Source organism: Vombatus ursinus, unplaced genomic scaffold (genome assembly GCF_900497805.2).
Source record: "Vombatus ursinus unplaced genomic scaffold, bare-nosed wombat genome assembly UNPS02009149.1, whole genome shotgun sequence".
Lineage (NCBI taxonomy): Eukaryota > Metazoa > Chordata > Mammalia > Diprotodontia > Vombatidae > Vombatus > Vombatus ursinus.
In genome coordinates this window covers 1-11,194 of record NW_020948927.1, presented here as the reverse complement: position 1 = coordinate 11,194, position 11,194 = coordinate 1, and the positions used below count along the sequence as shown (strand labels likewise).

The following is an 11,194-nucleotide window of genomic DNA, read 5'->3' as shown; positions in this document are numbered from 1 at the left end:
CTCTCTCCTTTCTGTCTTTGTCTCTGTCTCTCTCTGATTTCTCTCTGTGCCCACTCTGTCTCTGTTTCTCTGTGTCTCATGTCTCTCTCCTTTGCCTGAGCAGCCATCCTCCTCCTTCTCAGGGGGTGGTTTTCTCTTGTTTGTCCATCCCGTGCTGTTGAGGTTTGGGGTGCTGCTGACCACAGTTCTGGGTCTCGCCAGGGGGTGAGTTTTATGAGTGGGCCGTGTGTCTTGGCCTCAGCCCCCGCAACGTGAGCTGTTCTTGCCCTGGCTTATGAGGGTCTGGGCCTGGGTGGGGGACATGGGGTTCGCGTCCCAGTCTGTGTTGGGGTGGGGGATGGAAGCCAGCAGCCTGAGACCCTGCTGGACAGAGGGAGGGGGCTCCGGGTTGGCCTCTGTCCAGCGCCCCCTGGGCATGGGGAGCCCTGACGTGGACTCTGTCTGTCCTGCCCCCTCCCCATGCAGGTGGTACAAACTGCACTCCAAGGCGGGCAAGAAGGAAAAGGAGCGCGGCGAGATCCAGGTCACCGTCCAGTTCACGCGCAACACCCTGAGCGCCAGCATGTTCGACCTGTCGGTAAAGGACAAGCCACGCTCGCCCTTCGGCAAGATCAAGGACAAGATGAAGGGCAAGAAGAAGTACGAGCTGGAGTCAGCCTCGGCCATCATCCCCAGCAGCGCCCTGGACGACCCCGACCTGCTCGGCGGCTCCAGCAAGAAGGCCAAGGCCAAGGCCTTCTTCCTCCGCAACAAGCTGCGCAAGTCCTCGCTGACGCAGTCCAACACCTCGCTGGGCTCCGACAGCACGCTCTCCTCCACCAGCGGGAGCCTGGCCTGGCTGGGCTCCGAGTACCTGACGCGCTCCCCCAGCCGCCACAGCCGGCTGTCCACCGAAGGTGGTGAGTAGGGCGGGGTGTGGTGTGGTGTGGTGAGGCGTGGTGTGGTGAAGCGTGGCATGGGGAAGCGTGGCATGGCGTGGTGTGGTGAGGCAAGGCATGACAAGGAGTGGAGTGGCATGGCGAGGCGTGGCATGGCGTGGCGAGTCCTGGGTGCAGCCTGCCTCCCACCGTGGGCCCTGGGGAGGAGATAGGGAGTTGTGTAGGGCGCCCTCACAGGGGACACACACAGCCCTGGCCCTTGGGGGACGATGCCCGTGGTCTGACATGGGGGTCAGTGACAGGGAGAAGGCATGGAACACACACTCAGCTCCTGCTCTCAGGGCACCCCAGTCTGATATGGTGGTAGGGGGCTGCTCTTGGAAGATTGGCCAGGGCAGAAGGAAGTGGAGCCCAGAAGTGGTCCTTTCTTCCCTTCTCCTTCCACACGTCCACCAGCACCGTGTCTCTCTCTTCCCCTTCTAGGCAAAGACTCGGCTTCCTCCCCCAAACTGCTGACCCACAAGCGGGCCTACAGTGATGAAGTGAGCCAGGTGCAGGCAGGGCTGCCCCGCGCTGGCCACGACCCTGGCTCTGGGTCTTCCCTCTGCATCAATGGCAGTCACATCTACAACGATGAGCCGTCTGTCCCACAGGCCCACCGCGCCTCCATCTCGGGCCCCTTCCCTTCGGCCAGTGCCCTCCACGGTCTCTCCCTGCGGCGGGCCGAGGAGGGCACGGGGCCGTCGGACACGGCCCCCGGGGGCAGCTCTGAGCCGGTGGCCGCGGCAGGTGTGGGCCGAGAGGAGTCTGGAGCGCGGGCTGGCGAGGAGGAGGGTCCCCGGCGGGCAGAGGGGAAGCCCGTCCAGGTGGCCACGCCCATAGTGTTCCCATCCACGTCAGCAGAGAGAGAAGACGGGAGGAAGGAGGAGCGCAAGACCCGCGTGGGTCTTTTCCACCATCACCACCATGGGGCAGGCCGCAGGGGCTCCCTCGGGGAGAAGATGGGCCTGGCCCTGGGTGCCTCCCTACACCCTTCCTCCAGTGGGGAGGAGAAAGGCAGGAGCGGCTGGTTTGGTTCCCGAGAGGGGAAGGAGCACACCCAGAAGCCCAGGTGAGACCCTGGGGGTGTCGGCCATCCTGGCAGCAGTGGGGAGCGGGCCCCAGGGGTGAGGCTGTGGTCTGGGGGGCCCTGCAGGGTCAGGGCAGGCCCCATGTGACGCCCAGCACCCAGCTCTGGGCCACCTCTCTCTCCAGAAGTCCCAGCACCTTCTCCCTGGACAGGCCGGCTTGTGCTGGAGGCATGGTCTGGTCTTGGGTTCAAATCCTAGCTCTTCTGCTTACTGCCTGAGTGACCTTGGGCTAATCCCTTCCTTCCCCTCCTGAGTTCTCAGTTTTCTCCTCTGTAAAATTGAGGGGGACTAGATCTCTAAGGTCCTTTCCGGCCCTCCCCTTAGCCTGTGCCCCAGAAGCCAGGGAGAGAAGGCAGGAGCCGAGGGGAGTTGTTGATTTCTGAGGGCGCTAGAATGCGATGTCGATTTGCCCCCTTGCCCATGTCCTCCCTCGGAGTCTGGGCACTCACCCCCCTCCCAATGCTAACAGCTTTAGGCGATCCAGACAGCGTAGAGCAGCATGCCCCGCCTGCCTCTGTGCCCCCTCACCTTTCTGTAGAGGCCAGATAGGAGCCCCGCATGGCAGAGGGGTGGGGGCCTGGTCCCATTTACTCATCAGCCCTGCCTGGGGTCCCACCCCAGGATCTGGAGGTTGGGGTAGAGCTGTGGGGAGGGCTCTCTGTGCAGGAAGCAGCTGATAACATTGTTTGCCTAGCTGGTTTTCCCAAGGCCCTCCTGGGAAGCCGCCCTACAATTTTCCTTGTCTCTGCCCTGGGCCTGGTCCCACTGCAGCCTCCCCGACCCCCCAGCAGAGGAAGTATGTGCTGCCCATCAGGACAGGTCCCAGTTAGGGCTCCAGGGCCACCTCACTAACTGCCGGAAGGGCTGGGCCTGAACCTGGGTGCCTGAAGTCTGCAAACAGCCCAAAGTGGGGACACTGGCTTCCTGCTCCCTGGCTGCTTGGCCCGTGTCCCTGCCGTCAGTGTCTCTACTGCTGCCTACCGTGTGTGTGTGTGTGTGTGTGTGTGTGTGTGTGTGTGTGTGTGTGTGTGGGTGCGCGTGTGTGCGTGCATGTCTGTGTCCATGTCTGTGTGTGTGTGTGAAACACAGGAGGGGTGGGGTGGGGAATGTAGGTGCGAGGAAGGTGCTTGACCTCCTGCGTGGGAAGGAATGGGGAGGGTGTGTGGGAGCCCAGGATGTACAGCCCCGTGGATGCTGAACCGCTACGCCCCGTTCCACAACAGCTCTGTGCAGGAAGCCGACGTCTCGGGTGCTGCTGTGGGGGTCTAAGCTGTGGCTCCCACCTTTGTAGGACCAGTGGGGCTGCAGGCTCAGGCTAGGGTGAGGAGGTGGGTTGGTGAGCAGGTTAGAGGAAAGGAGTGAGGAGAAGTATCTGGGAGCTGAGAATGCTTTTATGGAAGTTGGGTGGAGATGAAACTTGAGCTTGGTGCTGCCCTGACCCTGAGGAGCTGAGGAGAGACGGAAGGCCCTGAGAGATGCCTAGACTTAGCGAGGTCAAGCGCTGGATGGAGTGCTCGACCTGGAGAAGACCTGAGTGTGAATCCTGCCTTGGATCCCCCCAGTTGGGTTTTCTCTGTTGTAAGATGAAGCTGGGAGTTGGGCTCAGTGACCTCTAAGGTCCTTCACGCTTTAGATCTGTGAGCCTATGCGAAGAGAGGCAGCAGGGGTGGAAGGGAGGCCCCTTGTTGTGAGGGTTACCATGGGGGCCCATGGGACGCGTGAGCTTGAGCTGGAGCAGCGATGGGCCGCGGGGCTTGTCATGTCGCATCGGTGGGACCTGGCCCTCCTGCTGTGGAATCCCTTTCCCTGGACAGGATCTGGGCTGCTCCGGGCTAGTCTGACCCAGAGGCAGAGGGAGGGAGAGAGGGCTGATGGGTGGGGGGTGCCCAGAGGGGCCTCTGCTCCTTGGAGTGCCTGCCAGCAGAGCAGGCTGGGCATCTCCCTTGTTTTCCACCCCCCAGTTAAGCCCGGCTCTGCTCCAGGCCAGATTGCCTCAATTCATCGAGAGAAGGCAGGGCCTGGGTTTGAATTCCGATGCCCCCATCTCTTGGTGAGCTTGTCCAGGCCTCATCTTCCTCGGAGGGGCAGCCTATTGCTGCCTCCTCCCTGAAGCCTTCCCTGACTTTTCCCTTCCTTGTTGGTATTTTCCCCCACTCTCTGATTTTATTGTACTAGTGTAACCCGTGAGGGTGACCTCCCCCTCCCCCCAGCGCTGGGCTCCCTGGGGGTGCTGAGAGAGGCCTGTGTGGTCACCCTCTGAGCCCATGTGCCTCCCCCACTTCCTGGAGCGTGGGCCCAGCTGTCGGTGTGGGGAGTGAGGGCTCCGGCCTCCCAAGATCTATGAGTTTCTCTGCCCTTGTTGGCGTCACTGGGCCCTCCTTGAGGATGGGGTGCTGCCTTCATCTTCCTTTGGGGTGCCCTGTCCTTAGCAGGTGCCTGGTAAATATTGGTGCCCGTTCAGAGCCCCAGCCTCTTCTGCGCCCTCTCTCCGACCTCAGGGAAGAAACAGGTTCTAATTGTAAAAATGCAGGGGAGGACTTCATGGTGACTCCCTTCCTCCAGGGTCCTTGATCAGCCCACCTTTCATCCCCTGGAGGACTCTGTCCCCCTGGCCCCGGGGCAATGCCCTGCCAGGACTGGCAGGAGGTCACACTTACCCAGTGCTCCTGTCCCCTCCACTGCCCACCACAAGCTCATGACGCAGATTGCACAAGGGTTGTGATCCCCATCGTACAGATGAGGAAACTGAGGCTCATTTCTGGCCTAGGGTCACGTGGCTTCTGGCACAGAGTCCCGGCATCCTTCCCCTGCCAGTCAGTGCTGCCGGGCTCCGGGAGGGAATGTGTTGGGGGGTCAGGGCACAGCCTCGTGGACTTGGGCTGGACCCTGAAGGGAGGCAGATTGCCTCCTGTGAGCAGGGACTTGGAGGTAGGAGTGAGCACAACGTGAGGGCAAGTGAGTGCAGGCTGTGCAGAGGGAAGCCACCAATGAGTGTGGAGAGGGGCTTCAGTGCCGGGCCGAGTCTTCGGAATCCTGGGGTGATGGGGAGCCCCTGAAGATCTAGGGGCAGGGAGTTGATGGGACTTCAGGCAGCTTTGTTTGGCAGCTCTGTACTAGAGCATGTGAGAGCAGGAGTGGGGGCCTGGAGATGGGGTGAAGAGTTCTGGGTACAAAATGGCCAGGGCCCAGAGGGGATCCAGTGGCAGCTGGTTGTAACAGCTTGGAGCCCAAGTCCAGCCCTCTGGTCACTGCCTCACCTGGCTGCCTCAGGGTCACCCTGGGACCATTGGTGGAGCTGGCCTTGAACCTAGGGCATCTTCCCCTGCACCAAACTAGTGACAGGAAAATGTTGAGTTGGGGAGCCTGGGAGCATGTGACTTCTGCCCTTGGAGGCAGGGGAATGGCCAGGAAGGCGCCTTGGAGCTCAGAGTAGCTGCCTTCAGGGAGCCCTCCCCTGGGGCCAGCGCCTGACACCATAGCTATAGCTTTGTGTGTGTCTCCTGGTGGGGCAGGGTGGGGCTGGTGTTGTCCAGGCCAAGCTGTGGCTCCTCTTCCTTCTGCTTCCCTCCTCACTGGTCCCTGGCCCTGCCCTGCCCTCACCCCCCACTCCCATCCCCTAACTGGTGACTCATTCATGGGCTGGGAGAGTGGCACCACAGGTGAGGAGGGAGTGATGTAAGGTCAAGTCAGGGAAGAGAGTGTGGCCCCAGCCCCTGACCCCCTTCGCCCTGCCGCTGACCAAGCTGGGGGCAGCTGCCCTGAGGGCTGAGGCTTGAGCCCCGCTGAGGTAGGTGTCGGGGGTGACTAGGAACCTTTCAGAACCTCCTCTGGTTTTGGTCTTGTGGGATGGGGTCAGGGCTGGCTCCAGCTCCATCAGGGTTGGGCCAAGTGACCTCTAAGGTCTCTCCAGCTTGAAAATCCTGATTCCTCGCCTTCTCCCTCCCCCCTCCCCTCCCCCATTAGATAGAGAGCTCAGTGCTTTGTGCTTCGCTGGGAAAGGGGGGCTGGACCTTGTTGCTGGGGGGCTCCTGGATGTCTACCCCCCCAACCAAACCAAGAAAGGAGGGCCCTCTTAGTCATGTGAGCTAATACCTGTGAAGTGCTCGGCATTCTGGGTGGGCCTGGTTTTACTCAGCTGAGAGTGAGCAGGGAGGGCCAGAAACCCAACATGCGAGGGCCTCCCCTCCTAGGGAGGCTGAATCTCTGACCTTTCCCCAGCTTCTCCCGCCAGCACTAACACTGAGGGAACGGTGGAGAGGGAGGTTCCCAGAGCACTTTCCTGACAGCTCTGGGGACATCTAAGCTGTGGTGAGGGGGACTCTGGGCCCCTTCCACTCAGCCTTCCCTGTTCTCATAAAAAGGCCTGATCAAAATAATCGTCACTTAGATGTCAGGCTCCGCTCTAGCCGGCCCTTTGGGCTTCCCTGGCTTCTGGGCTCTAGCAGGGACCCTGGAGACCATGCAGGCGGCCCCTTATTTTACAGCTCAGAAAACTGAGGCCCAGCAGTGCAGTGACTTGCCCCCAGACACACAGCTAGTCAGTGTCGGAGTGGGATTAAAACCCAGGCCTTCCTGATGCTGGCCCTCCCATCTGTCCCACCTGGCTGTCCCATCTGTCCAGTGGGGGGGAGGGGGGTTGGTTGTGTCATCCTCGAGCTAGGCTCAAGCAGACCAGGAAACCTCTGGACCATCCCCAGAAAGATGGTCGTTTTAAAAAACAAGTTGCTGGACTTGTTAAGTGTCTGGGCAGGGTGCAGAGGAGGCCAGTGTTTTGCCCAAGGCACCCAGCCAGTGAAGGAGCAGAGCCCACACCATTATTCTTTCTAGTCCAGAGCCGAGAACTTTGGGGTAACCCTGGGTTGACTTGGTGGCCTAGCTTTTGGAAACTCACTTTACCTTCAGTTTCTTCATCTATAAAATGAGGATAATAATACAAGGTGGTTGTAAGAAAACTACTTTGTAAACCTGGGTCTCAGTTTCCTCCTCTGTAAAGTGAGGAGCTTGGACTACAGGAAGTCTAGATTCCTCCATCTCTGACCTCTGACCTCTCTAGCCCAGGTGTTGTTCATTTTGTGTCCCAACCCCAGGGGCATTGGGCTGAAGCCTCTTAACCCCCTCTCTGAACAGTGTTTTTAAAAAATGCATAAAAATATGCCTAGGGTTACAAAGGAAAACTATGTTGAAATCAGCCGTAGGGATCTGGGCGATTAGCGTGTGGAAGGTGCCCTAAGTGTATGTCAGTGGTGCTGTGGCCTGGCTTGCCTGTTGCCCACGTCATGTTGGGTAGTTTCAAGCTTGGATGCGGGGTCAGGAAGGCCCGGGGTCAATTATGAGAGAGCGCCAGGGCCTGTGATGTCACCGTTTGGGAGTTCCTGCTGGTGCAGACTGGGATGGCCTTCGGGGGCTTGGGCACTTAGAGATGAAGGGGTTGGTCCGGCAGGGAGGGCCATTAGGTATTGGAGGCCTCTCCGGTCTTAAGGCCAGGCCTCCCTCCCCTAATCCGTTCTGCTTCTCAGATGATGGGCAGAATCGTGTTCTGTGTAAATGTGAGAGGTGTGGAGCTCTCTCTGAGCGACGGTGCTGAAGGGCCTGCCCCTGCCCCACCCTGGCCCAGAACCCCTGGAGTGCGCTGGCAAACTCGCATGGCCTTGGAAAGCCGCAGAGTCAAATCTCCATGCTGTGCTGTATTTCTAGTTGCTCAGACACTTCCCATTTACATTTTAATCTGTTTGGGCAATGTGACCGAAGGGCTCTAAGCTGCCGAGCAGGCCCTGCATGGGCACAGGGGCTTTCTTCCCTAGGTAGGAGCTCCCTCAGCCATCAGGGTCACAGATTCAGGCAGAAGAGGTCGCCCCATAGTGGAAGGGCTGGTGGGAAAGTGGACGACTTTCAGTGATGTCTGAGCTTGGTTCTGTAGAACTGGGTCCTTTACAGGAAGCCTTGGGGTCACAGCCCGAGGGGGTCATGCTGGGTGACCCCTAAGGCCTCTTCCAGCTCCAGATCTTCGTCCTGTGATAGCACCATGCTTCTGGGCTCTCCTTGGCCTGGGGGGGAGGGGAGCATCCAGCGCTGCCTCCTGTGGCCCAGTCCTGAGCAGAGGTGCTGCTTTGGGGACCGTGATCACAGCTGCTTCATCTTCTCCCGGGGAATCAGTGGGCATTTGTGGCAATGCCCCTTGGTGGTGGGTGGGGTGCCCTTTCTGGCTTCATTCCCAGGTCCCCAGCTGTAGCTCCTTGTACACTTACTAGTCACTTAATAATGCTGATTTGTGGACATCAGAGATCCCACTGCTTCACCACAGAATTGGGTCTTGAGTGAAATCTCTCCCCACCCCAGCCTCAATGGGGCTTCTCTCCCGGCCCCACCTGCCTTTACTATGGAGCCAGATTGTTTTCTCTGTCGGCCCTGGGTCCTGGATCCTGGGTCCTGGGTCCTGGGTCCTGGGTCCTGGGTCCTGGGTCCTGGGTCCTGGAAGGGTCTGGGGAACGTTTGGGTCCACACTTTCCTCCTCACGGCCCTGACCTTTTAGTGTACCTAAGTGTGTGTGCGTTTTTGCACGTGTGTGCATGTGCCTGTGAGAGTGTGCACATGTGTGCATGCTAAGTATGCATGCATGTGTGCGCATGCTTGTGTGTGCACGTGAGTGTGTGCATACATGTGTGCACGCTCATTGGTATGGGTGGGTCTGCAGCAGGACCAGACATTAACCAGGAGGCCCGTGGTTTTGTCTCCTTCCGCAGCCTGGACGTGTCTCCTCAGGTAGAACCTGGCCCAGATGCGCCTGCGCCGCCTCCTCCGGGCAGCCTCCCCTGCTCCCCCCCTGCTCCTGTTCCCGCTGCTGCCGCTGCTAGCATGCTAAGCACTAACCTCTTTGCACCCGCTGCCGCCGCCACCGCCTTTGCCTCCCCCCCTGCCCCCTCCCCCAGATGTCTGGGATCTACCAACCCATTCCTCCCCTCCCTGCAGAGCAACCCCTTCTTTGAGGAGCTCGTGGCGGACAAAGCGTTAAAGTGTGCTTCACCTGCTCGCTCTCTCCCCAGCGGCTCGCTGGTAGCGGCCCCCACTGCGCCCTCCCTGCCGGAGTGGGACGACACCTTCGACGCCTTTGCCGCCAGCAGGCTGCCCCCCGATGCTGGGCACGGACTCTCGGCCCCAGCCGCAGAGAGGGGGGCCTTGGGAGCGCTCCAGGCCGGCGATGATGACGTGCAGATGGCAGGGTCTCAGGAAGCTCCCAGGGGAGGGGGAGGAGGCTCAGTATCGGCGCCAGAGGCTTCCGGACCCCTGAGTCTTGACGGCTGGAGTGTGGCCCCTGCTGGCTGGGAGTCACCTGTGTTTCGAGGACCCAGCCCCTCCTTAGCAGCCGAATGGCCCTCACCGAGCCGGGAGCCAGAGGAGGAGACCCCCTGCCAGCGTCAGGAAGCGGACCAACACCCAGAAGCCCCTGAGGCTGCTTGTCCCAGGCCCCGAAGAAGAGTGAGCGCTGAGCAGGAGAGGTCGCCTAACCCCGGAGCATCCACGGAGCCTGAGGAAGAGCCCAGGAGCGTGGAAAGCCACTTTTTCCAAGAGTTGAATGTGGTTACTGATCTCTGGTCATCAGAGATGGTAAACATCCCTCCTGTGTCCAGGAGCCCCCCTCCCATCCCAAAGAGAAGCTGGGAGCAAGAAGAGAGCCTTTGGGGGGCTCTGGATGAACCCCCCGGCCTTCAGGAGCCAGGATCCCCAGGGCCACCTCCAGACTCTGCAGGAGACGTGGACAGAGAAGTCTTCTCACCACCCCCTGACAAAGGGGAGGGGTCCCCTGCACCAGAACCTGGCTCTCCTCCACCCAAGCCACCACGCCTTTTCACACCCATGAATTCCCAGAATGAAGAGGAAGAAATGAACCCAGGGGAGCTGAGCAGAGAAGGGACAGAACTGTGTGTCGAAGACATCTGCCCAGGCCTTCCGGCTCTCCACCACCAGGATGAGATGGAGGGGGGTGCCTTGGGTGTGGAAGAGCTCGAGATCTGCCCCACTGTAGACCGTCCAGACCAACGTGCTTCAGAAGGGGACTCTGTCAGCTGCTGGGACCCGGTTCCCCGGGTCCCTGAGCCCGGCTCTCCACCAGCTGTCCTGGATGTCCCTTCCCCAACACTCACCTCACAGAGCAAAGCTGGCCAGAGCCAGCATTTCTGGGCAGTTCAGGAAGCAGAGTCTCAATTCCTTGGCATGTTGGGGACCCTCCAAGACAAACCTGAGCCCCCTGGCCCCCTGGTGACTGCTGGTTTGGAGAAAGATCCTTTCTGGGCTTCTGATGATGATGATGATGACACCTTGAGCTCCTCCTTACCTCGTGGGAGCCCAGCTTCCACCATCCTTCCAGCCTTGCTTTCTGCTGGGGATGAAGCTTCTCCAGAATCTCCCAGCCTAGAACTTGTGGCCCCTCAGGATCCCCTCCTTGCTCCTCCCCTCCCTCCCCCTCTCCCTTCTCCATGCCCAGCCACTAATGTGAGCAGGAAGCCTGGCCAAGAATCCCTCTCTCTGCATGGAAGCCGGCCCTTCTCCTTCTCTACCCCGGCCCCGATGGACTTCCCTGCAACCCGAGGCCCCTTCGAGTTCCCCTCGCCCATCGAGGGCTCCTCGAGCCCACAGTGGGGCATCGAGACCCCTTCCACCCTGCTTGCGCTTCTGCCCCTGGAGACACGACCAGCTGAGGAGCCTTCGAGCCAGCCTGGCGCCAGGTGAGGGGCAGGGGGGTGGGGCTTTTCCTAGGCAAATCCCCTGCATTCTCTGGGCCTGTCCAAAACGAGGGCGCTGGGCTAGAGAGCGATCATCTGAACCTGAGGGCAGGACAGAGCCCAGCCCAGAACAGTCCTGGGGGCCAGCTTCTGAGTGAGGTTGGTCTGACGGGAGTAAAGGAGGCTTGGATGGAGGTGGGATGGGCTGAAATCCAGAGTAGGTAGCCCATGTGAAGAGTCTGGTCCCTGTAGCCACTGGCAGTAGAGGCCAGGCCTCGGGGAAGGGAAGGATATGGCCCATCCAGCCCAAGTAGTGCTGCCTCCATGGGAGGAAACGGGGGTCCTCTAGTGGGGAGGAACTGGGGGTCTTCTGATGGGGAGGAAATGGGGGTCCTCTGAAGGGAAGGAAATAGGAGTCCTCCAGTGGGGAGGAAATGGGGGTCCTCTGACAGGGAGGAAATAGGAGTCC

The 11,194-nt window shown here is 60.3% G+C and overlaps 1 protein-coding gene across 2 annotated transcripts; it reads left to right on the top strand.

Annotated features, from left to right (window-relative positions):
* The first annotated feature begins 382 nt into the window (after positions 1-382).
* LOC114034950 (rab11 family-interacting protein 1-like) lies at positions 383-10,747 on the top strand. 2 transcript variants are annotated; one of them, XM_027850779.1, is made up of 3 exons: positions 383-899; positions 1,362-1,989; positions 9,049-10,747. In XM_027850779.1, exons 1-3 carry the CDS (start codon positions 416-418, stop codon positions 10,730-10,732), a joined length of 2,796 nt encoding a protein of 931 aa, XP_027706580.1. In that variant the 5' UTR covers positions 383-415; the 3' UTR covers positions 10,733-10,747. The 2 variants fall into 2 exon arrangements, with proteins under 2 accessions (XP_027706580.1, XP_027706579.1); XM_027850778.1 differs by having other exon boundaries at positions 8,749-10,747.
* The last annotated feature ends 447 nt before the right edge of the window (positions 10,748-11,194 follow it).

Bases quoted from the DNA above. Each gene is read 5' to 3' on its own strand.
- LOC114034950 (XM_027850778.1), top strand. From the start codon at position 416: ATGGGGAGCCCTGACGTGGACTCTGTCTGTCCTGCCCCCTCCCCATGC. The intron at 900-1,361 runs GTGAGTAGGGCG...TTCCCCTTCTAG, and splicing joins CCGGCTGTCCACCGAAGGTG to GCAAAGACTCGGCTTCCTCC. The intron at 1,990-8,748 runs GTGAGACCCTGG...CTCCTTCCGCAG, and splicing joins GAGCACACCCAGAAGCCCAG to CCTGGACGTGTCTCCTCAGG.